This window comes from Ammospiza caudacuta, chromosome 28 (genome assembly GCF_027887145.1).
Source record: "Ammospiza caudacuta isolate bAmmCau1 chromosome 28, bAmmCau1.pri, whole genome shotgun sequence".
Lineage (NCBI taxonomy): Eukaryota > Metazoa > Chordata > Aves > Passeriformes > Passerellidae > Ammospiza > Ammospiza caudacuta.
In genome coordinates, this window is record NC_080620.1 from 1,031,745 (window position 1) to 1,058,709 (window position 26,965).

At 59.0% G+C, this 26,965-nt stretch overlaps 5 protein-coding genes across 9 annotated transcripts; 4 read left to right on the forward strand and 1 right to left on the reverse strand.

Annotated features, from left to right (window-relative positions):
* Nucleotides 1–545: 545 nt before the first annotated feature.
* Nucleotides 546–12,786, forward strand: KANK3 (KN motif and ankyrin repeat domains 3). Of its 5 annotated transcripts, none has more exons than XM_058820903.1 (11): nucleotides 1,394–1,499; nucleotides 6,009–6,083; nucleotides 6,365–8,101; nucleotides 8,625–8,724; nucleotides 8,864–9,061; nucleotides 9,548–9,635; nucleotides 9,955–10,174; nucleotides 10,503–10,645; nucleotides 10,888–11,088; nucleotides 11,162–11,254; nucleotides 11,434–12,786. In XM_058820903.1, the coding sequence occupies exons 2-11, from the start codon at nucleotides 6,047–6,049 to the stop codon at nucleotides 11,485–11,487; spliced, it is 2,871 nt and encodes a 956-aa protein (XP_058676886.1). In that variant the 5' UTR covers nucleotides 1,394–1,499; nucleotides 6,009–6,046; the 3' UTR covers nucleotides 11,488–12,786. The 5 variants fall into 5 exon arrangements, with proteins under 5 accessions (XP_058676885.1, XP_058676886.1, XP_058676887.1 ...); XM_058820904.1 differs by having other exon boundaries at nucleotides 11,162–11,248; nucleotides 11,431–12,786; XM_058820905.1 differs by having other exon boundaries at nucleotides 11,162–11,248.
* A 1,567-nt stretch (nucleotides 12,787–14,353) lies between these two features.
* RPS28 (ribosomal protein S28) lies at nucleotides 14,354–14,891 on the reverse strand. The gene is made up of 3 exons (XM_058821090.1): nucleotides 14,797–14,891; nucleotides 14,673–14,720; nucleotides 14,354–14,598 (listed from the first exon to the last, which is right to left on the reverse strand). The coding sequence occupies exons 1-3, from the start codon at nucleotides 14,833–14,835 to the stop codon at nucleotides 14,476–14,478; spliced, it is 210 nt and encodes a 69-aa protein (XP_058677073.1). The 5' UTR covers nucleotides 14,836–14,891; the 3' UTR covers nucleotides 14,354–14,475.
* A 61-nt stretch (nucleotides 14,892–14,952) lies between these two features.
* Nucleotides 14,953–16,453, forward strand: NDUFA7 (NADH:ubiquinone oxidoreductase subunit A7). Its single transcript, XM_058821089.1, has 4 exons — nucleotides 14,953–15,018; nucleotides 15,143–15,192; nucleotides 15,274–15,423; nucleotides 16,216–16,453. The coding sequence occupies exons 1-4, from the start codon at nucleotides 14,968–14,970 to the stop codon at nucleotides 16,310–16,312; spliced, it is 348 nt and encodes a 115-aa protein (XP_058677072.1). The 5' UTR covers nucleotides 14,953–14,967; the 3' UTR covers nucleotides 16,313–16,453.
* Nucleotides 16,454–17,047: 594 nt separating this feature from the next.
* Nucleotides 17,048–21,017, forward strand: CD320 (CD320 molecule). Its single transcript, XM_058821099.1, has 5 exons — nucleotides 17,048–17,174; nucleotides 17,350–17,559; nucleotides 18,438–18,509; nucleotides 18,854–19,002; nucleotides 19,349–21,017. The coding sequence occupies exons 1-4, from the start codon at nucleotides 17,087–17,089 to the stop codon at nucleotides 18,997–18,999; spliced, it is 516 nt and encodes a 171-aa protein (XP_058677082.1). The 5' UTR covers nucleotides 17,048–17,086; the 3' UTR covers nucleotides 19,000–19,002; nucleotides 19,349–21,017.
* Nucleotides 21,018–22,804: 1,787 nt separating this feature from the next.
* LOC131569021 (potassium voltage-gated channel subfamily V member 2-like) lies at nucleotides 22,805–25,655 on the forward strand. The gene is made up of 2 exons (XM_058821214.1): nucleotides 22,805–24,055; nucleotides 25,389–25,655. Exons 1-2 carry the CDS (start codon nucleotides 22,805–22,807, stop codon nucleotides 25,653–25,655), a joined length of 1,518 nt encoding a protein of 505 aa, XP_058677197.1.
* Nucleotides 25,656–26,965: the final 1,310 nt, after the last annotated feature.

Below are 26,965 nucleotides of genomic sequence, written 5' to 3' on the forward strand. Positions count from 1 at the left end.
CTTTCCCAAGCTCATGTTTCCTCAGCTCCTCCTTTGCCGGTTTTTCCCTATGCAGGGAGGAAACTAGAATTGCTGCCTGGAGGTGGGTGACATTTTTGTCAGAGGTCCAAGAGCAGAAGTGAGGGACCTGGATGTGGGCCCATCATGGAACACTGAGCTGGATGCAGGGCATGAGCTCCACAGCCCAGCTGGGCACTGCTGGCACCTGGCTCATCGCCCCAGGTTTCACCTTTCCTGACCTGGACAGAGAAGGTAAAGCCACCCTGTGCAGGGCACCTGAGCGATTTCTCCTCCAAGCAGTCAGTGAACCGGCAAGAGCCGAGCTATTCCCGACCTGCTTTGGAGACCAACTGAGGGCGTGAAATCACCAAGTTCATTACCACAGGATGCTGGGGAGGCCAAGTATGCAAATGAATTGGAGAGGGACGAGGTCTGTCAGTGGAGGTAGATTCATTAGAGCTATTAAGGTACTTCCGTCCGGATGCAAACCCTTTCCCAGGAAGTCCCCAAAGTGCCTGCCAGCAGCTGGGAGGGACGTCGGGAAGCACATCTTGTTTCTCCTGCTCTTCCCGTGAGTAGTGTTACAGAAGTGCCAGATATGGAAAACTACCCGTGAAGTTCAGAACTGAAAAAGAAAGAAAAACTAGCAAAAATCTTTGCTGAGGGTTTCAGCGCTGAAAAGGCCTGCAGCAGTTAGTGAGGGCAAGCTCCAAGGCGGGGAATGGTCCTTACAGGATGGGGGAGAGCCCAGAGCTCGCGGCTCAGCGAGCAGCACGGGAAGCAGGCGGGGAAGAAAGCTGGCAAGAAAAGGAGACAGACAGCCGCTGCTGGGACAGGGAGGGCTGCCAGGAACCCAGCGGGGCCAGGCCCGGGGAGCCCAGCCAGGCCCAGAGGCACATTGCTCCCGGCCGCGGCTGGGACGAGGGCGAGGTGTGCGAGGGTGGCTGTGCTGGGGCAGCACGGTGGGGCAGAGCTGGACGCAGCCGCCCGCCGGGCCGGGGCCAGCAGCGGGGCTGGGCTCAGGGCAGAGGGTACCCCTGCATCGGGGCCATGTGAGCAGGGGGACCCCCCCTTTCTGCAGGGGGACCACCCCGATGTGGACAGGTTAGGGAGAGCCCCGTCCCCAGGGAATGCAGTAGGAGCACCCCATCCCCACGGTAATCCGGACAGGGGACCTGGGGGTGGCAAGGGCAGGGGACACCCCTCCCCCAGGTGACAGGAACGGGGCACATCGCACCCCGGGGACAGCCATGTCCCCTCCCCGGGCGGAGAGGGAGCTGGGGGGATGCCGGGGCGAGCGGCCGGGGGCGGTTCCCGTCCCGTCGGGCCCGGGGCCGGTCCCCGCCCGCCCCCGCCCCGCCCCGGCCGCTCCCGCTCCCGCTCCCGCCCGCCCTCGGCCCGGGGCTGCGGCGGGCAGCGGTGCCCGGCGCCGCGGAGCTGCCCGAGAGTCCCGGGCCCGGGGCTGTGTCCAGGCTGCAGCCCAGGAGCCCGGCGGCACGGTGAGGGACGGCGGGGACCGGGCGGGACGGGACTGGCCGGGCGGGCCCGGCGGCGGCGGGGCCGGGGCTCGTCCCGGTGCGGCCCCCGCAGCCGCCGCCGCCCGTGGCCCCGGACGGGCCGCGCTGGAGCCCCGGGAGCGCGGCGGGATGGGGCGGCCCCGGCATCCGCCGCCCCGGGGGCTCCGCCCCAGCGGCCCCGGCGGCGGGAGCGGGAGGGGAGCGGGGCCGGGGCCCGGCTGGAGCTGCTCCCCTCTGGTGGCGCCGACGGGGAGAGCCCGGGGCCCGGGGCTGGGCACGGGCTGCCGCCCCGACGTGCGGGTGCCTGGAATGTGCCCCCGGGGGTGCCGGGAACCCCTCAGGCTGCGGATGCTGGTGGGAACTGCAGGGCTGGGGGCTCTGGGGACACCCTGGGGTCTTGGGGACCTCGTCAGGCTGGGTGTGCTGTGGGTTCCCCGCTGGTGGGACACGGCACCCCGGGCTGGGTGCCGAAGGGCCCAGGAGTGCTCGGGGCCCTCCTGGAGCACATGGAGATCCCCCCCGGCGTTGGGCACGGAGCTCTGGGTGTACCCCGGCTGTACCTCGGCTTCCCGCGGGTAAATTTAGTTTGATCTCCGAGCCCCTCCTCACAGCAGGACAAGCCCAGGCCATCGCTGCTGATGCAGCCCCGAGGGAATCGGGAGGTGTTGGTGGAAGGTGCTGCTGGGCAGCAAGGAGAGGGGCTGATGCTCTCTAGTGAAGCTGTAGGGAGCCTATAGTGCTGTAGGTGTGAGGGGGCTGGTAGAGCTGATCCCCACGTGGGTAAGTTTGTGTATGGACTCTACACCTGTTGTGAGTGAGCTCAGGGAGGTCCCTGAGGGGCTGGAGTGGGTGCAGAGCCTGGGCGGCCCCTTTGGCCTCCCAGCCAACCGGGCCATCAATGACGACAACTCCAGAAATAACAGTCCAACCCTGAAATTAGGCTGTTGAGATGATCATTTCCCTTTCTCTCCCTGGGTCAGCATTGTGCACCCACCCACCTGGATCCAGCTCCTCCAGGAGCAGCTCCAGCACAGACAGCTGGCCACGGCTGCCTGGGCAAATAGGAGCAGGCTGTCCCATAGAGCCCCTGCAGCAGGGACAGGGACACAAAGGTGGCCTGAGCCCTGGACACCTACTGCTGCACCCAGCCACAGTGCTGGCAGGTAACACTGCAGGTGACAAGCACGTGTGACAGCTGGCTGTGTGAGGAGCCTGAATCCTGGCAGGCTGCTGGCAGGGGAAGAAGCCGTGTGCTTGCTCAGTGGTTTCCCCTCAACTTTGGAACAGCCTCAGTTCCAAGCTTCAGGGCTTATCGCCTGCTCAGCTACGAGGGAAGCATGCCTGGCTGAGATAAATCAAGTTATGCTGGCCAGGGCTGCTCTGGACTCTGTTCCTCTCACATTCCTCATGACCTCAGTATTTTGGCTCAGGAGGAGAGCCAGGGAGAGCCCTCTCTGTGTCCAGGCCTGGCCCCGCCGGTGGAGCAGCTCGGGCTGTGCTGCAGCAGGTGGTTGAACTGGGCTGAGGGCTGCTACAGCTGTGGGCCCCCAGGAAAAGGGCACAAAGGTCTCCAGCTTTAGGAACAGCTCTCCCTGACCTCTCCTCTGCCAGTCCAGGGGCTTGGGAAGCCCATGGGGAAATTGCCCCATGAGGCCAGGGCTCACACGGTGCTGCCTGCAGCTGGGGCTGGGGCACGAGGCCCGGGTGGTGCCTGGGCTGTGCCAGGGTGCCCAGCCTCCCTCATCCCTGATATGACTTCTGATTGCAATTGAGCAGAGCAGCTCCAGTTTTGGCCCCATGTTTCCCATCGGTACAACAGCATGAGGTGAAAATACAGGTGTGAGCCCAGGGCAAAACACAGCCCTGCCTCCATGGGGGTGGTTGGGTGCCTGTGCATCCTCCTCCTCTCCCCCTCGCTGCCAAACCTCTCTACCAGTCCTTTGCTTGTACCATCCCGCTTTTCTGTTGAAACACCAGCGCTAGAAACAACACTCATTGCTTCCAAAGAGAGCTGGGATCATGTCAGGGCTCCCACAGGGTTGCATGTGCCCAGGCTCTTCAGCAACCTGCACCAGTGCCCAAGGGAGCAGCTGAAGCTGCTGAAAATCAGCCTTTGGCACCAAAGTGGCTGATAGAATTGGCCCCAGCAAGACTTGAGCCCGGGTGGAGGGTGGCTGCCCATGTGGTGCCATGAGTGTGGCAGCCAGGTCCAGCTGGTGCTGACAGTGGCTGGGCCACAGGTGTGGGGGCTCAACCTGCTGCACACTGGGACATCTGCCCCCACTTGTCCAGTCCAGCCCCACACATCTTCCCCAGCCCAGGGACAGTTTGCACAGCCCAAGGAACCTGGGGGGTTTCTGCTCCTTGCAGGAGGGTTTGAACATCAATGGAGTCCCTGGGGCCACTTGGACATGGTTGGTAGCTGGCAGGTCCCATCACCATTTTTGGAGCTGGGTGAAGACAGAAACTCGTGTCCTGGTCCAGCCCATCGTATCAGACCAGAAGAAATGGGGTCTGAAGCAGTGGGAGGATGTCCCCACAGTTGGGATGCACCTGCAGACATTGGCTGAAGGGGCCACAGGAGCTGGCAGGTGACAAGCAGCCTGTCCCCAGCTCTGTGGAGGGGACACCAGTGCAGTGCTGGTGCAAAGGGCCCCTTTGCAGCTGGAGTGGTGTGGGAGGTGTCCAGGCCTTGGCAGAGGAGGCTTTTCCTGTCCCCAGGCAGGACAATGGCCAGGCTGGGCGGCGGAAGGGAGCTGCCGGCCACTTCCCCCCGAGGAAACGCTCCCGCTGCCTCTGGCTCCTGCTGCTCTCTCTTCCTCTTTGATTTACAACGTGTGTGGAGCCCAGGGGAAGTTTGTCCTGGCCCCAGCACTGTTTAATTACCTGCAGCAAGGACCATGCAGAGGAGGAAGCCAAACTGTTCCCAGGGTGGGAGGGATGAGAGGAGGTGGGGGATGTGTGGACCCTCTTGGGCATGAAGCCAGCAGCTTGGGAATGGTGGATGCCAGCAGGGATGTTACCAGGGAGGTGGCATGGGTGCCTGCTCCAAGGTGGGATGATTCCAAGGAAGGTGGAATTTGGGATGTGCATCGGCTGTGGGTGGGTTGGGAGAGGAGTGGGAGAGCCCCAGAATCTGTCCTAGTGGGAAGTGTTTTATCTCTGCCCGGTTGAACTCACTGCCCAGCCTGAGCCTGGCCTGGTGCTGCCTCAGCTGCTCCAGGGGGTCAGGGGGGCCGAGGGCTGGGGCATGGCTGCAGCATTGGTGTGAGGGGCAGACTGAGGGCTGGGGCATGGCTGCAGCATTGGTGTGAGGGGCAGACTGAGGGCTGGGGCATGGCTGCAGCATTGGTGTGAGGGGCAGACTGAGGGCTGGGACATGGCTGCAGCATTGGTGTGAGGGACAGACTGAGGGCTGGGACATGGCTGCAGCATTGGTGTGAGAGGCAGACGTGGGTGTTTCTGTGCAGCCAAGGCCACATCCTGCGCCGTTCCCTGGGCAGCTCTGAGCCTCAGCTTCCCTGAGGGCTGTGCCCAAGCGCCACCATTCCTCTGTGGCATTTCTCCTCCCCTGCTTTCTTCTGAAAATAGCCCAGTGCCAAATGCTTTGCCCACCAACAGCTGCTCAGCCCCATGGCCACCTGTGCCCCATGGGCACAGCCATCAGAACTCTGGTGCCATGCACAGCAGCAATGGGTGCTCCCAAGGTGCTGTTGTCCCATCCTGCTCCTGCCAGGAGCACTTCACACCTGGGCCCCAGCATCCAGATGCTGCCAGATGTTGCAGCAGGTCCTAGCTCAGTGCTCAAGCTGGTTGCACCCCCAGCCATGATCTCCCTTCTGGACCACAGCCGTATCCTCTTGGTCCTCCTCCAGTGTGTCTGTGCCTGGCTTCTGGGAAAACCAGGCTCCCATTTCATTCCCCTCTGCCTTATCCCACATTAGGGGCAGGGGAAAGCAGTCAGGTCCCTCCTGGGGGTCATTGGCCCCTCAGGACACTCCTGAGGCCTTGTGGGGCACCCTGGGTGGCATGAATGGGCATCACACCCAGCACTGACAGGTGCTGGCTGCTCCCTGCAGTCTCATGCCTTTGCCAAAGCATCGTTTCCCTTTATCCAGAGCAAACCTCAGACTGAGTGAGGTTTTGCTCAGGGCTTTGCACCTATACAGGTTTCAGCCTCTTTTCTTTCCTGGCCTGCTCCCACTGTATGGCCAAGCTCCAACTCGTGACCCTTGGAGCTGGCAGCACGGCCATCCCAGCTGAGCTGTGGAGCATTCCTTTAATGTACAAACAATCCTGGCACCACAGGCAGCACCGCACTCGCCCAGCCACCAGCTCCAGCGTCAGCCCTGGGCTGGGGAGGCCTGGGGACCTGGCAAATGGCAGGGGACAGCCACAGGGCTCTCCCAGGTGGGGGTCAGGGCTGTGTGGCTGCCTGGGGCTCACCGGCCCTGTGGTTACAGGGTTTGGCTGGACGTGGTCTCGTTGCAGGTTGATGGTCTTCTGGTCAGCAGCATTCCGGGAAGAAGATGGCTCAGCCGGCACCCCTGAACCAGAACCTCCCAGGTAAAGAGATCAGGGCTGTCACCGGGTAGTGAAAGTGGAAGGGGTGCAAGGGAGGTAGCAGGGCTGAGCTGTCCCGTCCCATCCCAGTGGAGTTCCTCACTCCAGCACCAACCCTGACATGGACTGTGTGCCCTGTGATACCCTACGGCACTGAGGGTGCTGGAGACAGACCCATTGCACATCATGGAGGAGATGGGCCTGCAGGCTATAAATTCCAGTATAACCCAGTTAGGAAAGCCATCCTGTCTTCACTAACTCCTCTGTCGCTTCTCCTCTTGCAGATCTTGGGGGCCCATTCTTGTATCGGGACCAGGATGATGGAGAGAAGAGCTCATATTCTGTGGAAACCCCTTATGGCTTCCTGCTGGACCTTGATTTCCTGAAATATGTTGATGATATTGAAAGCGGCCAAACACTCAAGAAAGTGCCGCTGCCTCGCAGGGTGAAAGGGTCCCGTGCACCGCCCAGCACGCTGCGCAGCCCCAGCAGCCACGCCAGCGCCTGGACCTCCACCGAGTCGCTCACCTCCACGGCCAGCGAGGAGGGCAGGACTGCGCTGCTGCTGTCCCCGCACGGCCGAGCAGCCCCGGAGCCTGCGAGCAAGCCAACCTCCCACCCCATCTCACCACCGCCAGTGCGGCTGCTCCCACCTCCCACCCGCAAGTGCCTCGTGCCAAACCCACGGGTGGAGAAGACCTTGCTGGAGACAAGCAGGAGGCTGGAGCAGGAGCAGGGCCGTTTGCAGGATATTGGTGGTCTCTCCCACGTTGGCCTGCCGGGTGCCCTGGGCCAGCCACCCCACTGGGTGCCAGTTGGCGCCGAGGGCCAGGCGGGTTGGGGCCGGGTGAGTCCCAGCAGCTCGGGGCGCAGCACTCCCGCTGCAGGGCTCGGCACGGCCCCGCTGCAGCACGTGCGGGAGCAGATGGCTGCAGCCCTGAGGCAGCTCCGGGACCTGGAGGAGCAGGTGAAATCCATCCCCCTCCTGGAGATGCAGATCTGCGAGCTGAAGAGGGAGAAGGCAAAGTTGCTGGAGAAGCTGTCAGCGGAGCCTGGCGAGGCATTGTATCACCCCTGTGGCTCTGAGGCAGGGGCAGGGGGTGAGGAGGGGCCCCGTACAGGGCCAGAGAGTGAAGCAGAGCCAGTGAAGGGGCGAACGAGCAAAATTGCAGAGCTGAGGAAGCTGACAGAGAAGCTGGCCGTGCCGGAGCGGAACGCCAGGGCTTGGCCAGGCAAGAGCCCCAGGGTGGCAGAGCGGCCGTGCCGCTCCGTGGCGGTGGGGGAGGACCGGGCCATGACAGATGCCGTCTTCTACTACCGCTCGCAGCAGGAGAGTGGGGACGCGCCAGACAGCGGCACACGGGGACGCAGGGATGTGGCCATCTGGGTGATAGAGTCCTCGCTGGGGCTGGCCACTGAGGCAGAGCGGGAGCTGGAGCTGCTGCAGCAGACGGTAGGGCACCAGAAGGAGGTGATCACCCTGATGGAGGGGCACCTGCAGGAGGCCACACGGGAGCTGGAGGAGCTGCGGCTGGAGGTGTGCGCCCGCCGGCCCCGCGGGCAGGTGGACAAGGAGGTGATGGCCGTGCCGCAGGTGGCCGAGGCACTGGTGGAAGCTGTGGTAGTGACACAGAGCCGGGCAGCTGGTGACCCCCCAAAGACAGCGGAGGCAGGTGTGGAGTGCTGCCCCCCGACCTCCTGTGTCGCCGTGGGCTGCCGCCCTGACGGGCGCGACGTGGCAGTCGGACCCGATTCAGCTGCCAGCTGCGATGACAAGGGCAGCCAGACAGATGTGGGCAGCGTTGTCCTGGCAGGAGAGGAGAAGGAGCCCGGTGCAGGTGAGGTGATGGAGCCTGGCCGGGTTGATGGCCTGAGCAGCCCCTCGGTGCCAGGTGCAGGAGCAACGGCAGGGACGTGCCCAGAGAGCCAAGGCCCTGGGCCCGCTGTGCTGGAGACGACAGACAGCAACCGGGACCCAGCCCCAGCACAGGACAGTGGAGCTGCCCCAAGCCCTGCAGCCGGTGAGTGTCACCAGGGATGATGCCAGGGTCTGGGTTGGAATGTTCCTGCAGGAAAGGAGAGGATGGCCTTGTTGGGGACAATGGCTGCAGGGCCAGTGCTACCCATGCTCCAGCAGTTGCCCCATGGCCCTTCCATGCCTGTCTGGAGGTCTAGTGGGTTTGGGGTGCTTGGCTAGCTCCAGGAGAGACTGTTTACATGAGCATGTAGTGACAGGACAAGGGGGAGTGGTATCAAAATGACAGTAGGTTTAGATTAGATATTAGGAAAAATTCCTTACTATGAAGTGGTGATGCCCTGGCACATGTTACTTAGAGAAGTTGTGGATGTCCCATCCCTGAAGTGTTTAAAGCCAGGTTGGATAGAACTCTGAGCAACCTGGTCTAATGGAAGGTGTCCCTGACCATGGCAGTGGAGTTGAAATGAAATGATCTTTAAGGTCTCCTCTAACTCAGACCATTCCATGATTCTAAAATTCTATGATTCTTGCTCACTGGCTCTTGGCATCCATCTGTTTCCCTGTAGGAGCCCTGAAGTCCATCATGAAGAAGCGGGATGGTCCTCCCCGGAGCGAGGCAGAGGGCAGCAAGAAGAGCCTGCAGTTTGTGGGGGTGCTGAACGGGGAGTACGTGTTCAGGGGCTCCGCCACCCCTGTGAGCCCATCCTGGTCCCCTGCATCCCTGTCCTGGGCTAGGGCCAGTGGCAGGGCCTGAAGGGGGCCAGACTGGTGCTGTGTTGCCACTGAGCATCCTCCCTCTGTGCAGGTATGAGAGCACATCCAGTGAGGAGGATGAAGAAGGCAACAGCTCCTCTGAGAAGGCTTCGGCTGACAGCTCCAACAGTTCAGAGCAGGGAGACACCGAAACCTCAGAAGAGGAGGCAGGAGAAGGCACCTGCGAGCCCAGACTGGAGTGCAAGGGAACTGATGTAACCCTGCTGGAGCCCCCTGAGGTGAAGGAAAAGTAAGTGCCAGTGGAGAAGGCTCCCTGCTCCCTGGTCAGCTGGGAGCCATGGCACTGGCCCTGCCAGGTTGGGGCATCTGCCCCAGTTTCAGTGCTGCCAGTGGGAAAAACCCATTCAGCTGCAGAGACCATTCATCAGGAACAATCCTTCCAGTTTCTTGGGTCTGCTAAGGAAAGGATGAGAGGCCCCAAATGCTTCTTTGCTGCAGAAAATAATTTAGAGGGGGACAAAAAAAACAACAGCCTTCAATAGCATTTTTCAACAAAAGGAAAAAATGTGGCCCAAGAATGGGTGAATGGTGCCTGAGCACATCCATATAAGGCTCTGTTCTATGGTGGTTTGCAGAGGCTGGAGCAGCCAGGGTGCAGCCAGTGGGCTGGAGGTTGCACTCTGGGGACCTTGTGGGGAGTTCCAGGCACTGCAGAGCTTACAGGTTTGGTGGGTGATGCAGCCCCACACCAGGGACATCCTCATGCTCTCCACAGGTTCGAGCTGAGCCCCAGGATGAGGGAGGCCTGCCTCATTGTCAAGACCCACCTGGGCCACCCGGGTGCTGCCAAGAGCAAAGAGGTGGTGAGTGGAGCACTGGGGAGGGATGGCTTGCCCAGTCCCTGCCAATGTCCCCCAGAGCTGGCCCTACTCAGAGAGGGGCCAGCAAAGCCTGGCTTAGCACCTTCCCCCAAAATACAGCCCTTGGCTCCAGGTTTTGTCCAGAAACCCCAAAACCCCCATGTGGACTCAGCTGAGGCTATGCCCAGCATGGGTTTGGGCAGTTCAGGGTCCTGCCTTCACCCACCCCCTGTGGAGCAGGGATTCTGCTTCCTGCCACCTGGGCTGGCAGCAGGGGGTGGGTGCCAGGGCATGCAGAGGCTCAGCCCCTCTCTGCCCACAGCTTGCCAGCAGCAGCCTGGTCCTTCAGGAGTGGTTCCGTCTGTCCAGCCAAAAGTCGTCCATCCCTGACACGGTTGCCAACCACCTCCTGGCCTTTGCCGAGCTCTCGCCAGCTCTCCTGGCCCACGTGGTGAACCTGGCAGACGGGAATGGCAACACAGCCCTGCACTACAGCGTCTCCCACTCCAACTTCCACATCGTGTCGCTGCTGCTGGATACGGGTCAGTGCCCCCCAGCCCCAGAAACATCCCCTGGCCACCATCCCACTGTACCCAGGTCGTGTCCTGGTCCTGTCAGCACAGGGGAAAGGCATTGGCAGCAGAGGGTGAGGAGAGCTACCCTGGGCTCTGTGTGTTCATAGCTGTGGGGGTCAGAAGGCACCCCAGCCTGTTTGGGTGTCCAGATTTCATGGGGCAGATCCATCAGCAGTTCTATGGGAAGGTTCACAGCACCGTGGGCAGGACTGTGAGGGGGAGCCAGGCACGTGGCTTGGTCCATGTCCCCCACCAGCCCTGCAGCATCCTGAGCCCCCTCTGCCCACTCCCACAGGGATCTGTAACGTGGACCACCAGAACAAAGCTGGGTACACCGCGCTGATGCTGGCAGCACTGGCAGCTGTTGAGCAGGAGGAGGACATGAACGTGGTCAGGAGGCTTTTCAGCATGGGCAACGTCAACGCCAAGGCCAGCCAGGTTGGTGCAGTCTGAGGGCCACCACATCTTGATCCTCCCACCCCCAGGCAGATGCCAGAGCCACGCTCAGCTCTTCTGAGGGCAGGACAATGGCTCTAAAACCTGGAGGTGTCAGTGCATGGGGAGGGCATCACCTTAAGAGCTCCTCCTGCCTGGGCTGTCCCAGCAGTGGTCCTGTGGTGTGGGGACAAGTGGGTAGCACAGGGGGGCAGGGGTGGCCTGGCAGTGTCCCTCCCTTGCAGGCTGGCCAGACGGCGCTGATGCTGGCCGTGAGCCACGGGCGGCAGGAGATGGTGGGAGCCCTGCTGGCCTGCGGGGCCGATGTGAACCTGCAGGACGAGGAGGGCTCCACGGCGCTCATGTGTGCCTGCGAGCACGGCCGCCTGGAGACCGTGAGGCTGCTGCTGGCCCAGCCCACCTGCAACGTCTCCATCGTGGACAGTGTAAGGTTCTGCCACTGGGCCTGGGCAGCTCCTGTCCCCAAAGCCCTTCCTGCACGCTCTCCTTTCTTTCTAGGACGGTAACAATGCTGTTGCCATCGCGCTGGAGGCCGGTCACGGTGACATCGCTGCGCTCCTCCACGCCCACCTCACCAGCACCAAGGTACCCGTGAGTACCTCAGCGCTCCCCACGGGAGGGGACAGGGCTGAGACACACGCAGGTGTCTCCAGCAAGAGGCTGCAGGAGCAAGAGCAGAGTGTTGCAGGTGCCACGTGCTCAGAACAGCCCTGCTGGCCCTGACCAGGAGGCACTGGAGGGGTCTCAGGTGACTGCTCTCTTTGCAGCAGGGGTCTTCACCAACAACCACAAAGAGCCCTGGGAGTCTGAAGAAACCAAATTAGAGTGACCTTGGGATCCAGCCAGGGGCCACCACCAGCACTGGGCTGTGATTCACATCCCCCACCTGCCACCTCTCTATGCCAAACTGCTCTCTGCAGCTTCACTCCTGCCACAAGCACCATCCCCGCGCCTCCCTCACCCGTCTCCTCCACTGGACGCAGCCCACACGTGGCCACCTCACCACCAAGTCACCAGAGCCAAGTGACCTCGGGGCAGGACATGCAGGGAGCAGAAGCCACCCCATCCCCTGTGCTCCCTGCCACAACCACTGGAGCTGTGCCACCTCTGCAAGGAGGAACAGCAGAGACAGCACCTGGTTTGTGCTCTGGCAGCTCTGAGAAGGCAGCAGTGGCAGTGGCACAGAGCCAGGAGGGCAAGTGACGGGTCCTGGCCCCAGCAGGGACACTGTGCTCTGCAGGCACAGCTGTACAGCAATGGGAGAGGGAATGCTGCCTTGGACAGGGGCTGGGAGTATTTCCACACTCATATACTTGCCCTTCTTTTCTGACATTTCCTTTCCTGGCTGAAATCTGATTTTTTTCCTCTTTTCAAGCACGTGCATACAAAGAAAAAAAAATATATTGCTTGGCCAAGGGATGAAGTTTAACATGAAATCACTGGGGAGTTGATTTGCTCAATGGGAGCCAAACCTCTGAGCAGTCAGGGTTGCAGCCAAGTGACAAAATGGGCTGAGGATGCATTTGGGGACTAAATCTGCCTATCTTATAACCCACAAGGGGAGCAGGTCCTTCTCCCAAGGAAGAGAAACCAATTACCTCCTAAACATTTCCCTAATTAGCCAGTCCCACAGACTGTGCAGACAGCCAGAGCCTACAGCAAAGTCCCTCTGCCCACTTTCCATCCCAAAAGGGAGAGCAGGTGAAGACACCAGGAAAAACACATGGGCCAGAAGAGCTCAGAGCAGACACATGGAGGCTGCAAAGGAAATATGAATGTCAGAGAAGTGCCTGTGCAAGTGTGTGAGCACTGTGTGGGGTGGGAACAGGGTAAGGACAAGGACAGGAAGGGTTTTGCATGGCAATGCAGCTCTGCTCTGAGCCCTTCACAAAGGTAGGGTGTTGTGGCCCCCATCCCTGCTCCTTGGCCCGGCCTCCCCACTGCTGCCCCTGCCTGGCCTGCTCTGAGCTGGGAGCCCCACAGCCCTGCCCACAAACTTGCTCTCAGCTTTGCACTGGAGTTCATATACAGCGCTTGCTGCACTCCCTAATACACTACTCTGTCTACTGGTATTTTAATAATGATGTTTATTTTTAAGATATAAATAAAATTTAAAGTTATTTTGAAATATTACAGTGACATCTGCAGTCTCCTGCCTTCTTGTCTGGCTCACAACAAACTCTGCAAGAGCTGCAGCAGAGGCACAGCCCCTGAGCTGAGCAGGTGACCCCACATTCCACATCATTCACTGCAACTTTCTGCTCTGGCTACATCCCTGTCTGGTTTTCTCCCTGCTGGAGTGTCCCAGGCAGCTGCAGCAGCGTCACTGCCCATTTTTCTGCAGCCCTGCACCAGCCCTGGTTCTCTGTGGTGCTGATATTACACTGCATCCCTCAAGGGCAATCACCAGACCAAGTGTGAAGATGCCAATTGCCTCCCTCCTCAGTGGACAGGGACCAGGCTGACCCCACAGGGATGTTCTAGAAGCTCTCTAAGCCACTCTATCCCAGTCACCCAGCTCTGAGGGCTCGCAGGGGCCAGAGCAAACACTCTTGGGTCACTGGTGAAGCTGAAGTGGGGGAATGAAAAAGAGCCACATAACTGAACTCTGAGAGGACTTGTGGCACCCCCCAGTTCTGAGCTCTGCTGCATCACAAGCCAGGGAGCAGAGCCTTGTGCTGATTCTCTGAAACTGAAACCCTCAAAGAATCACAAACTACATCAAGCAACAGCACAAACACAAGGGCTTTCTCCATGGCACAAACTCCTCCCCTCATGTTGCCCATGTGCTACCCAGGGCACAACTAAAACTGGCAACAGGGACAAATCCCAAAAAAACTCTTTAATATCAGCCCATAACAATCCCCAGTGCCTGCTCCAGTTCAACACATCTGTCCCAGCAGTGCTCTGCTCAGCTTTAGGACACCCAAATCCTCAGTCACAGCTGCCACTGAACTGCCTCAGTCAAGCTCAGGACTCTGTAGACAAAACTCCCATCAGAGACCATACATGAGAGGCTGCACATCTGACTGCCCAAACACACCACAAACCTGGACCATGCTATAAACAGATAAAAAATGCCAATCCTTAAAAACATGCCCTTGAACCAGCAGCTTCAAGGCTCATTCTAAACTTCTCAGCCCTACTTTTGATTAATGTAATCTCCTAAAACACCACATCTTGCTAACTGATTTTGTGATGGAAGAGAAAGCCAAAGAAAGTGAGATGCAGTAGTCAACAGGGGTGCCAAGCACATGCTGTGGATGACTGCCAGGAAGGACAGCAAGTAGGTGTTATTTATGGCAGCATTCACTGAGCAGTTTACTGAGAACAGACAGACAGAAGCAGCAGGCTGTTGCTTTGAAAGCTGGTACCAAGCTCGACTTTCAACTTGTGATTTAATTCCACTGAGGTCCAGTACGTTTCTAATACCACTTCACCATCACATACAGAAAATTGTTTACCAGGAAAGTCAGGATTAAGACTACTGTAATCAAAACAGAATTATTTTTGTTGTGACAGGTCAATAAAGGTGCAATAACAGTGATACTACAACGCAGGCACTATGTGTAACCCCAGTAACAAGCAGGGCATGTTGCTACTGAGCCTGAGGAAAGCGGCAGGTGCTCAGGTGTGAGACAAACCAGAGCTGTCGGGGGGCGCTTGATGAGTGAAACCCGGGCAAGGGGCTACTGGAAAAACCCTTTATTGCAGTGACCCGGCCGCCACGCTGCTCCCCACGCGCCCACGGCGGGACGAGCGGCGCCAGGCTCCATCCCCGACGGGCGGTGGGCAGCGGGGGCGGCTCCAGCTCAGCGCAGCCGCCGGGCCTCGCGCTCCGACTCCAGCAGGGTGAGAACGTCTCCCTCGCGCACCGGCCCCTTCACGTTGCGGATGATGGAGCGGCTCGTGTCGTCCATGAACTCCACACGCACCTGCGGGGCGGGCCCGCGTCAGCCTGGCCAGGCCCGGCCCGCGGCGCCGCGCCCGCCCGGCCCCGCCCGCTCACCTGAGTGCACTGCCCCTGAGAGCCGGTCCGGCCCAGCACCTTGGTGACCTGCGGGGACAGAGCGGAGAGTGAGCGCGGTGTCGCGGCCCGGCGCGGATGCCGCGGCCCCCGGTCCCGTACCCACCCTGGCCAGCTTGATGGGCTGCACGCGGCTCGTGTCCATGGCGGCTCCGGGGCGCGGAAAGGGAAGACCCACCCCCGCGTCCCCTTATATAGCCCCGAGTCTCGCGAGACCCAGCGTTCCGCGCGCGCGCTCCCGGCGCCCCCCGCGGCCCTGCCCTTCACCGCGGCCAAGATGGCGACGGCGACTCGTCTGATCCAGCGGCTCCGCAACTTCCTGGCGGGGGTAAGAACGGCCCCGGCCCCGGGGCGCCTCTGCCCCGCGGGACGCCGCGCTGCGCCCCCGGCTCCGCGGAGCCTCCGGCGCAGGGCGGCAGCTCCGCCTGAGCTGCTCTGGCCTTGCCTTGCAGCGGGATCTCCAGGCGAAGCTGCAGCTGCGCTACGAGGAGATCGCTAAGAGGTGCCGGGGCCGGGCCGGGCGGGGCGCTGGGCCGCCCCCACCCCGGGCCCGCCGCTGACGCTCGGCTCGTTCTCTGCCTAGGAGCCAGCCGCCGCCGCGGCTCCCGGTGGGCCCCAGCCACAAGCTCGCCGATAACTATTACTGCAGCCGCGACGGGCGCCGGGAGTCGCTGCCGCCCGTGGTGGTGGCGACGGCGCTGAAAACGCTGCCCGCGGGGGCACAGGCCCGCAGGTGGGTCTGATGCGGGCGGAGCGGGGTCAGCCTTGGTCCTGATCTGTACCAGGAGCACAGAACGCGCCCAGCGGCAGTGGGAAGTTACCCAGATTGGCAGAAGACTGTGGAACTGATTGTTTGAGTTTATATTTCCTTGCAAATAAGTGAGGCGGGAGGAATTTCACTCTGCTTTGGCAATACCCCACCTGCATCATTTCTGTCCAGCTCTGGGGCCTCCAAGAAGGGACCCATTACAACGAGTCCAAAGAAAGCCACAAAGACCCTCCGAGGGCTGGAGCCCCTCTGCTCTGGAGCCAGCCTGGCAGATCTGGGAGTGCTCACTTGGTGAAGGGTCCAGGGAGAGCTCAGAGCCCCTTTTGGGGCCTGAAGGGGCTCCAGGAGAGCTGCAGAGGGACTGGGGACAAGGCCTGCAGGGACAGGACACAGGGAATGGCTCCCACTGCCACAGGGCAGGGCTGGGTGGGAGATTGGGCAGGAATTGTTCCCTGTGAGGGTGGGCAGGCCCTGGCACAGGGTGCCCAGAGCAGCTGTGCCTGCCCCATCCCTGGAAATGTTCAAGGTTGGATGGAACTAGAAGCCAGAGGGGATGGTGGAAGGTGTTCCTGCCCAGGGCAGGGGCTGGAATGAGGTGGGCTTTAAGGTCCCACTCAATCCAAACCATTCTGGGACTCTGATTAACAAAGACCTCCAGCACTACTTTGCGGCTTGAACTTCTGATGAAATTCAAGTGTGATTTCATCAGAAGAGTGTTGCTAAAGCCTCTTCTCTCTCCTCCTTTCGCTACCACAGTTCAGGTGATGCAGAGACAACAACAGGGAAGAAACCAGTGACACCAGGACCACCACTGAGGAAGTGGGAGATTTCCAGGGACGAGCCCTACTTGTGAGCAGGGAGCGAGCTGAGGCTGCATGATGGGCACAGGTGGTTCCAGAGCAGCTCTGATGGGGAGGCTGTGCTGGATGTGGCTCCAGGCTGCTGGAGGGTGCTGATGTCTGATTAAGAAATGTATATAAAGCTGTGATTATTACCCCCCATTCTGTGTGTTTTATTTGATTTATTCAACTTACTGCTGTTTAATACCAGTGTATTTGTTGGTTGGAATAGTGACACAGGACAGGGGCGTTTGTAAGCTGTAGTCAGTCAATGAAGAGCAGAGGTGATAAAGCACAGCCCCGCTCACAGGGGTCCTTCCAGGCCCAGGTTCTGCGAGAAAAGTTCAGCGCCGTGGGGCAGTGGCCGCCACCAGTGCCAGTGCCGCTGTCCTGCCGTGACCGCTCCCTGCTCGGTCCGGCGGAGCGCTGAGCGGCCCTCCCCGGGACAGCGGGGCTCTGCCGGCCGCGGTGCTGAGGGACTTCCGGGGAGCTGGGAAGGGGCTGGGCTGGTTGGGGCCCGCTCCCGGTGCCGCTCCCGGTGCCGTTCCCGGTGCCGTTCCCGGTGCTGCGGCAGCGCCGCTCGACATGGGCGGGCCCCGCCCCCGTCACGTGACCGCCCCGAAGGGCACCCGAGGTGGGCGGGGCTTCCTCAAGGGCGCGCGCCCGCGCCCCGCCCCCGCGAGCACGCCATTGGTGGAAGTCGGGGTGGAGCGCACGCGCTTTTCCTGCACATTGCGTTTGTAGCGGCGCGGCGACCCCAGCGAGTCCCTCCGGTGCGGGCCCGCGGCATGGCTGGGCCGCGACTGCTGCCGCCAGGGCTCCCGGTGCTGCTGCTGCTGCTGGCGCGGCCGGTGCTGCCTCTCCCTGCCGGCACGGGTGAGCTGGGGGAGCGGCCGGGCGGGCGGTGCCCATTGGCTCCCCGCGCACGCCCTTCACTCTCATTGGTCGGAGCCCTCGTGCGCCCCGCGCGCGGGCTCCCCTGGTTGCGGGGCGCGGGGGGCTCTCCCCGCCGGGCCCCCCCCCCGCTCCCCTCACGCTCCCGTTCCCGCAGCCGCCCCGCCCCGCTGCCCCCCGGACAAGTTCCAGTGCACGCCCGGCGACCCCTGCTACCCCCTGGGCTGGCGCTGCGACGGCCACCCCGACTGTGACGGCGGCGAGGACGAGTGGAGCTGCGGGACCGCGACCGCGGCGGAGCCGAGTCCCGGCGGCCCCGCGGTGACCCTGCCGAGGAGCTCGGCGGTGCCGCCCACCGGCAGCGCAGGTACGGGACCCCGGGGGACGGGGGGCGGCGAGCCGGACCGAAACCTTTGCTCCACGCCGTCTCTGGCCGATGCGGGCAGCTGCGGTCCCCGCGGGTCACTGTGAGCGGAGGAAGCGCTGTGGGGGACGCGAACCTTCAGCTTCCTTTGGAACGGCAATGACGCCCCTCAGGGCTCCCTCGGGAAGGGCCTTTGAAGTACATCCTTCCTTCTTCCAGAACATGCGATTCCCAGCAGCTCCTTCGAGAAGACACTGGAATCTCTCCACCTCCCGAGCTCCTCTGACCTCTGGGGAATGGGCAGGCTGCAGGGAAGAGGATGAGGAGGAAGTCTGGGCCATCAGGGCTGGCCAGGAGCTGCAGACACAGTGTCTGGGCTCATGTCTGGCTGTGTCTGCACCTCAGTACTGTCGGTACCAGAGCCCTGGAGCATCCTCTGTCAGACCCATTGGCTGTCTGGGGTGCTTGGGAAGGCACTTCTGGCTTCCCTCACCCAGGGGTTTCTGAGGATGTGGAGAGGAGGGGGATTACTTCAGGTGCAAGAGACTGGGTTTGGGTTTGGTGTCTGCACACGTTCAGTTGGCAGGTGAGGTGAAGAGCTGCATTTTGGTTGTACCTGTGGGTTTTCAGTGCCATGAGAACAGGCTGGGATGCTGCAGTTCCCGCTCCAGGTGGGAAATTTCCCACCTTTCCCTGCTATGCATTTCCAGTAGAACTTTTCCTCCAGTAGCAGTAGATAAGGTTTTGCTTAAGTTGAAAAAGGCCTTTTGGTGCACTTGAGGTGAGCTGGGAACTCAGCCAGGTGTAGATTGCAGACTGCTTTGAGTGCTGCCCATAAGGTGAGTTGGAAGCCTCATGGACTTGTTTCTCTTTCCTCACAGAGCCTTCAGCTACGCCTGAGGCCTCTGTGCCATGGAGCAATCAAGGTTACACATGGATCTTGATTGTTGCAGGTATGTGAGACTCAAGAGTGCTGCACATGGTCTTGGACCTACCTACCTTGGCCTATGAATTGAGTAGGGATCAATTCCAGACCTCTATCGGGAGCTGCTTTTGCTGCACTGGGAGGACTAAGGGAGGCCTGACACCACAGCTTAACTATTGCTGTGCCTTGGGTGTGTTGTGTCCTTGGAAAGGCCATTCCCTGCAATCTGGCACTAGCTTACCTCCTCTCTGTCTGTTCCTTGCCCTTGGGGACACTGCTCATCTCTGCTTGCAGGCTCATGGTGTTGAGCAGCAGTGCCCTGTCGCAAGAGCAGAGCAGTGAGTGGGTTTCTGCTTGTGCACTCTCCTCTAGGGCTCCTGATTATCCTGGTAGTGGCAAGTTCTGTTGCTGCGTGGGGTCTGTCCAAAGCAAAACGCAGATCTGACACCTCCAGTCTAGAAAAAGCCTCCAGAGAGCAGCTGATGCCTGGCAAGGGCCAGAAAGGCTCCTTGCCCTGAAGGGTAAGTGTTTTGCATCCCATGTGCTCCAAGTGCCTGAGGGAGAAATTTGTTCTTGCCTAGTGTTTCTGGCTTCTAGAGCTTTCCCCTTGGAAGGGGGGTAGGTTTTGGGGGTTAGGTTTTCCCAGCTTCCCTGATTCTTGCCAACCAGGGGCATGGGGTTTTGGTCTGCCCTGCAGCAGCAGAACTCCCCCCTTTCCTCCCTGCTGCCAAGAACATGGAGCAGTCCTGCTGAGATACTGATCTTATAGTGTGGGACTTTTTCCTCCACTTGGCATAAATTGAATTCAAACTAGGTTTCTTCCCAAAGGACTGTCAATAACCAGGTGTTTTTCTGGTTTTGTAACAGGGATCCTTATCCCAAGGTGATAAGGTGAGACTAGCCTGGTCTGTCCCCTGCTCACCACAGAGCCTGACTGAATTGGACATCAGCTCTCAAATCTGGCTTGTTACACTGGAATAGCAAGAGGATGCTCCCTTTATGAATGGTTCTTAGATTGTAGGACTGCCTTGGCTCCAGAAATAGCACAGGACCTTCCCTGGCACTGTCCATCAGCCCCCCCAAAGGTGTCAGAAATGCCTTCACTGTTCTGCATGACAGTTGTTATTGCAGATGCCCACCACTGTGGCCTTGGACTCAAAGATGTTTTTCTCCTTGAAATGCCACGTGCTCTTCAACTGTCTCCTTCCACTTCCTGCCAAGAGCCTTTTGTCATCCGTCCCATTCTTCCCCCTGGATTTTGTCAGGGAACAGGAACTTTCTCACCTATTTCCAAAGGCACTCACTGGCTGCACAGGTCAGACAAATACTCCATGTTTGCACTACTGTTTGATGCTGCTCAGCCCCCTGCACGAGAGGCTTTACTGACAGTGCCACTGTGGGGGTGACAGTTGCTCTGGCTTTGCTGTGCTCTCACCTGAGCCCATGTGGGGCAAGGAGCTCCTTGGCCCTGGGCTGGCAGCTCCTTTCACACTCCCTTCTTCCACAACATCTCCATGCTTGGCAGACCCGCTCTGCCCACCCCAGTGCTGAATGCTGCATGGGGCTTCTCTTAACATTCTTAATGGCATCTCCTTAAAACTGTTCTGACATGAGTGGTGTCCCTCAGGGTCCGCACTGGGACCAGCGCCATTCTGGGTTTTCATCAGCGCGTAGAGTGAGATCAGGTGGACCCTCAGCCAGTCTGAGGATGAGACCAGGCTGAGGAGTGCAGCTGGGGAGGGGGATGTCATCTGGAGGGACCTTCAGGCCCACAGGAACCTCATGAAGTTTGATAAGTTTTCACTTTTGTTAGGGCAAACCCTGGAGAAGAGATGGCTCCAGGGAGCTTTGTTGTGTCTTGTCCATGTCTAAAGGGGAGATTGTAAGAAACAGGGAGACAGGCTTTTCACCAAGGCCTGTAAGGACAAGGGGCAGCAGGTACAAACTGACAGAGGATGGGCCTAGGTAGGACACAAAGGAGGGTTTTATGGTGACGCCCTGGCTCAGGTTGCCCAGAGCAGCTGCGACTGCCTCATCCCTGGGACCAAGCTGGACAGGGCTCTGAGTGTCTTGGTCTAGTGGAGGTGTCCCTGGAAGTAAGCCATGTCTTTGGCCAGGGCTCCACGTGCCACTTACGCAGTGTCTGACCCAAGGACTGATGCTGTGTATCTGTCAGAACTGACTGTGCAGGGGCAGATTAGTGCCCAGTGCCTCTGGTTCAGCATTGGCCACGTGTACCTTGCACAAGTGATCACTGAGTGTGCCAAGCTGCTGCCTTGACTGCTGACCTCTGTGCCTTGAAGGTGGGAGCTTGGCTTGCCAAGCAGACACCAGTCACCAGCCTTGGAGTAGGAGTCTTCCGCTCCTGGATAGTGTGAGTGCTGCCATACCCCAGGGGAGTAACTTCTATATGTGGTGTGGAGTCCTGAGTTATTCCAGGGCTGCTATTTTTAGTACCAAGGAGTTATTTGCAAGGGCACACACAACCTGTTTCCAGGGACAGAGATAGCTGTGGTGACTGACACAGGAGAATAAAGAATGTAAAATGAACAATTTCTGGAGTTTTTATTTTTCCTGGATATGGGCATTTGCATGGATTCTGTATTTGGGAGGCCGGGGGCTGTATGACCTTTGGATTGTCACATCCTGGGAAAGAGGACTTGGGGTGGGTGGGCTGGCATGGGGTGCAGTGAGGAGGCCAGTGCTGCTGTGCCTGCCTGGGACAGATGTGACTCCAACACGCACCAGCTGTAGCAGAGAAGATGAAATACAGGAACAAAGCAAACAGAGAGGGTGGGGACAGAAAGAACAGATGCCACAGCAGCACCTCTGCTGCTACTGCTGAACCGTGGACAAGCAGGGAGCTCAGCCAAAAACAAGGTGAAAAAAATGCCTGAACTTGTCCCTTCTTTGCCAGAGCTGAACACGAAGTGGGGAGCACTGCAGGGCAGGAGGGGCTCCAGGAGTCCTGGCAGGACTGGGCTGAGCTGGGGCCAGTTGGGCCATGTGGCCACAGTCAGCTGTCACCAGCCGGTCCCAGATCGTGCTCTGAGCTGCAGTGCCAAGCCCAGCCCAGCTGTTCTGTGGTACAAGGCAGAGTGTTCCTCCCTGCCATGGGGGCTGAGGCCCTGGGGCAAACTCACAAGACATTGCAGCTCTTGCTTTCTGCTCACTGAGCTGAGTGCTTCAGGGTTGAAAGAAAAACATTTTATGGATTTGTGCCAAAACTCGGGGCTGTGTTTCTGACAGCAATTTCCCTTCCTCTGTCCGGTGCCGGAATTGTTTTTGTTGTTCTAATCCCCAGGCTCAGAGACTTCAATTGTAGTGGAGGCCAAGCTGCTTTTCAGGCCAGGAGCATCTTTGTGCTCCATGTCTCTGTATTTAATTAGACCAGTTCATGGAGATCAGTGTGATGTTTTACATGTTGAAGTAGGGTCATGTTTCAGGATAAGACCTCAAAGATCAGCCTGTTGAATTTTGGTTCCCCTTTTACTTGCAAATCCAAAGGATTATTTCCTCCTTTTCAATTCCAATACTTCAGAGGAACTTTTACTGCCTGCTTGCATTTCCAGTGTCCTGTTCCTGTCCCTGCCTGGGTGAGTCGTGGAGCTGAAGGCTGATGTGATGGCACAGGGCAGGGACACAGCAGCAGGTTGTCCCTCAGGGAATCTTCTCGGACACTGTGGAGGTGGAGGTGGTGCCTTCACCTCATCCCCTCTAAATCTGCACTGTGGGACTTGAGGGATGAGCTGAGAGGTCATGACCATCTCCCTTCCCTGGCTGTGACAGCTGACAGCCGGGGCAACTGCATTAGCCTTTAGCGAAGGGCTGGTGCCAAGAGCAGCATCTGGTGTGGGGATACAAAGCCAGTACAAATCCTGCATGTCTGCACCTTCCTGTCCCATCAACAGGGGGTAAATTGAGGCAAGTTTGTGCTGTTTCCAGTTTGCTGTCATGGATGTCCTTCCAGGACACAGCATCCAGCAAATGAAAACAGCTAATAAGAACAGAATAAGGGAAAAGAGAAGTGCAGAGCTAGAAATAGTTCCTTACATAAAGGACTAGTGCCTCAATCTCATTAGTGTCTTAAGGAGCGGGCACTTGGCCGCCTCCGAGTGCTCCGATGCAAACCCCAATCAGATCAGCAATCGGCTTTGGGACCCCGGCAGGTGCCACGTGGCACTGGGACACAGCTGTGCCCCTCTCGCTGCCCCAAGCCTGCAGCACCGTCCCAGTCAGCGTGTGGCCATGGGAGCGTTCCCATGAAGGCAGAGCTGCTGTCCTGTGGCCAGCAGGAGTCACCGCTGCAGGAGGCCGGGCACCATGAGGCAGCAGCGCGCCCGGCGTGCGAGTCTCGCGGCCAGCCTCAAGATCGGGGATCATCGGGGCCGCTGCCGGAGCCCGGAGGAAGAGGAATCCTACATCCCATTTGCACAGGATAGCCTGGTAAGGCAATGGAACTCCATGCAGAACGTGGCAGATGGTAGCCAGGAGAAGAGCCAGACTCCCATCCAAAGGAACAAGTATCTGCTCAACATTAATGTGGGTGGCAAATTGTTCCAGATAGCTTACAAGGTACTTGCCCAATACCCCATCACCCGGCTTGGGAAGCTGGCGCTCTATACAGACCCCGTGAAGAAGCTGCAGCTCTGTGATGATTACTTGGTGCAGAAGAACGAGTACTTCTTTGATAGAGATCCTTCAATTTTCCACTACATCTTCCACTTCTACCGCAGTGGGGTCCTGTGGGTGATGGATGAGATGTGCCCCAGTAACTTTGTGGAGGAAATCGAGTACTGGGGAATCCATTTGAAATACTCCCAACGCTGCTGCCGGATCCTGTTAGAGGAAAAGCGAGATGAACTCAGTGAGTACCTGAAAATAGAGAAGGAACTGGAGGCAGAACTGGAGCCCCTGGAGTCAGGGACGCAGTTTGATGGCAAGTTTCTGGGTCGGTTTCGGAAGATGGTCTGGAACCTCATTGAGAACCCGTACTCTTCTGTCCCAGCCAAGATCATCGCTGTCATGTCGAGCTTCTTTGTGCTTATCTCCATTGTGGGCATGACACTGAGCACAGTGGAGGAGATGAAAAACAAGACAGGGAAAATGTGGATGGAGCAGATGGAGATGATCTGTGCCATCTTCTTCACCTCTGAATATCTCATGAGGCTCATATCCTCCTCCAGCTTCAAGAACTTTCTGCGGGCAGCATTTAATGCTATAGACCTGGTGGCCATCCTGCCCTTCTACATCCAGATCCTCTTTGAAAATATGGATGATGGAGAAATGCAATACCATGAGGAGCTGCACAAGGTGGAGAATGTGAGCAAGCTGGGCAAAGTCCTCAAGCTCATCAAGCTCATGAGGATCTTCCGCATCCTCAAGCTGGCACGGCACTCCACTGGCCTCCGGGCCTTCAGCTTCACCATGCGCCAGTGCTACCAGCAGGTCTGCTGCCTCCTCCTCTTCATTGCCATGGGGGTCTTCACCTTCTCTGCTCTCATCCACTCGGTGGAACATGATGTCCCTGGCACTGACTTCACCAGCATCCCCTGCGCGTGGTGGTGGGCAGCGGTAAGGTGGGAGCAGCTTCTGAGAGAGGGGCTGCCCCAGTGCTCGGGGGATTCACCGCTGCTGCTGGGCACGAGGCAGGAAGGGCCCAGCCTTCCCACCTGCTCAGTAATGGTGGGAGTGCCCTGGTGCTCTGAGAAAAGGAGTCAGAGGTTTGGACTGAGCCCAGAGGCTCAAAAGCTGGTGCTGGGGTGGGATGGTGGGACAGAGGTGGTGCCTTGGGAACCTCCAGAGCTGAGTTGAACAAGCAGGATGTGACTCAGCTTTATCTGTCATGGGACCCAAGTGTTGAATGGATGCAGCCTGTGGGTATGGGGACAGCCACCCTGGACAGCCTAAGGCCTGGACAGCATTGCAGGCCCCCTGAGCTCAAGGGGCACAAGACCTTGTGGGTCTGAGATGGGGAACCCATGGCCACAGTGTGACTATGGCTGCAGGTAGCACCCACAGTCACACTGTGCCTCAGCCCATGTCATAAGAGTGAACACAGACTGGACACAGCTGCCCATTCACTGCCCTGCTTGTGCCAGGAGCTGGCAGCTCTGCAGAGCTGAGCACTGTAATAAACCTGGCATTACCTCCGAGATGGGGAGCAGCTAAAGCACTTGAGAGCCACAGGTAATGAGGACGTTTTGATTTACAGATTAAATGATCCACAGATCACTTCTGCTCTTATAATCCCCTTTGGCCACTGAAGGCTATCTGGTTCAAATTCATCCCTCCTTGAGGAAGAACAACATCACCAGGTTCAAGCATTTCAACGTCCCTTTCCCTGGGAGCACAGCTCCCTGCCAAGCCCAAAACTCTCTGGCGTCAGATCTCACCCTAGCCCTGCTCCCCATTTACTAAAAATGGTTTATTCCCAGGCAATGCTTCTGTTTCTCCTGGAGGGAGGCTCCAGGAAGCTTTGTTTGTCTGGGGCCAGGCAGCTCACAGCCAGGAAGCTCTGGAGCCACGGCTCTGAGGGGGAAGGAAGCTCCTGCAGATGCTGACTGCTGGGGAAGGCTCAGTTCAGGGGTGTCCAGCTGCCTTTGAAGAGACACACACAATAGCAGTGAGGGAGCAGGGTGTGGCCTCTGATCTGTGTTTCTTGGGTTCAGCCGGCCCTTTCCTTCATCTCTGCTGGTCAGCCTGCACAGCCTGGTCAGTGCAGCCCTGGCCGTGCAGGTTCTGGAGAGGGGACAGCTCAGCTGCTGCATCAGGATCAGGGTCTGGCACTGGTCACAGGGGACAGGTGGCTCCACAGAGGGGCAGGAGGGAGTGAGTTCCAGCACCAGCTGTTGGGGTCTGCTGGGCTTGTTTCCATGGGGTTTTATCCTTTTCTGTCCCTGCACAGGTCAGCCTCTCCACCGTGGGCTATGGAGACACTGTGCCTGACACAATTCTCGGCAGGATGGTGGCATTCGTCTGCATCTCCTTTGGCATCATCCTCAATGGAATGCCCATCTCCATCCTCTACAACAAATTTTCTGACTACTATGCCAAGCTGAAGGCCCATGAGATGAGCCAGTCACTTCAGCTTTCCAGGAGGATCCAACTGAAGCAGCGAGTCCTGCGCAAGTTCTCCGAGTGCTGGAGAGCTGACCCCCGCTATTACCGCTGAGCACAGGCTCCCCACCCCAGACATCCCCTGTCCTGGCCATCCTCCCTGTAGCTCCTGTCCCCCAGGGAGGCCCCGAGATGTGGGCAGGGTCACAACAGTGCTGGGGCTCTGCTGCTGCACAGGGGCTGCTCCCAGCTGGGACCTCTCTCACTGCTGCTGCTGGACAATGCTGTCCTGCAGAGCAGTCAGCCAGGGCTGTTTGTCTGCCCTGGGCTGAGGCAAGGGCACCCTGACATCATGGGGAGTGAGGATGGGACTGAAGTGTCACCTGTGGGAGGCAGGTAGCCCAGTGTGACTCATGTGCAGGTGCTGCTCCATTCCCTGCTGAGTGGGACACACACAGGCTCCCCCTGCCCAGCCAAGCAGCCCAGGCCTGGTCCAGTGTGGAGATTTCAGTGAAGGCCCAGAGGAAAGGCTTGCAGCCATACATCCTTCCAGCCAAATCTGCTCTTCTTCCCACTGCCCTGGAGTTTGGGTCCTGACTTGGGGTGCTGCTGTGATGGGACCCACAGGCACTATAGGCACACAGAGCTCATAGCCAGAGCACCCCCAGGAACAGGATTTAATAAACCAGGCCCAAACCTTTATTGTCATGGATTCTTGTCCAGCCACTGTGTGTGATTCAGTAAACTGCTCATCATTTGGGGTGAGGAGGGGACATCTCCCCAGGGCTCACAAGTCTCTCAGTGCAAGGACCGGGCTCTGTCCATGCATTAGTTTTGGAATGAGGTACCTGGGTCTGGGTGCATTGGAATTGGAGCTGGGATGTGCCCATGATCAGGACACACCAGTTGGCTCTGCCCTGTATTCACATCATGGGAGGCAGTGGGGAACATATCTGGGGGCACAGGGCAAGGATTTGCCCTCCACTGTGACCATGTCCAGTGAAAGGGCTTCCTGGAGGGATGTACCCTTCCCTTGGGTGACATGGAGAGAGGGACCTCGGGCTGCAGGGAGGGTTGGCGTGGGGAAGAGCCAAGAGCTGCTGCTGCTGCTTCCAGGTGAGCAGGGGAAAGAAACTGGTGCCAGCCAGGCCAGGGTACAATTCACTCACTAGTGAGCTGGAGATGCCAGGGGGACTCCTGGTATCAGCCTGTGGCTAAGCTGCTGATGTTGGGAACTTGGAAAGAGACTTGGAGGAGCTGAGTGCTCTGGCAGGGACAGCCACACTCCTACTGAGAGCTGGGCTGCAGGGGACAAGGGGGCTGTGCCACCAGGTGTGAGGGGACCCCTGCGCTGACCACCAGCACCTAAACCCACTCCCCAGTAACCCACACTGACACCCACCCTCTGTGCACCTCCCCAGCACT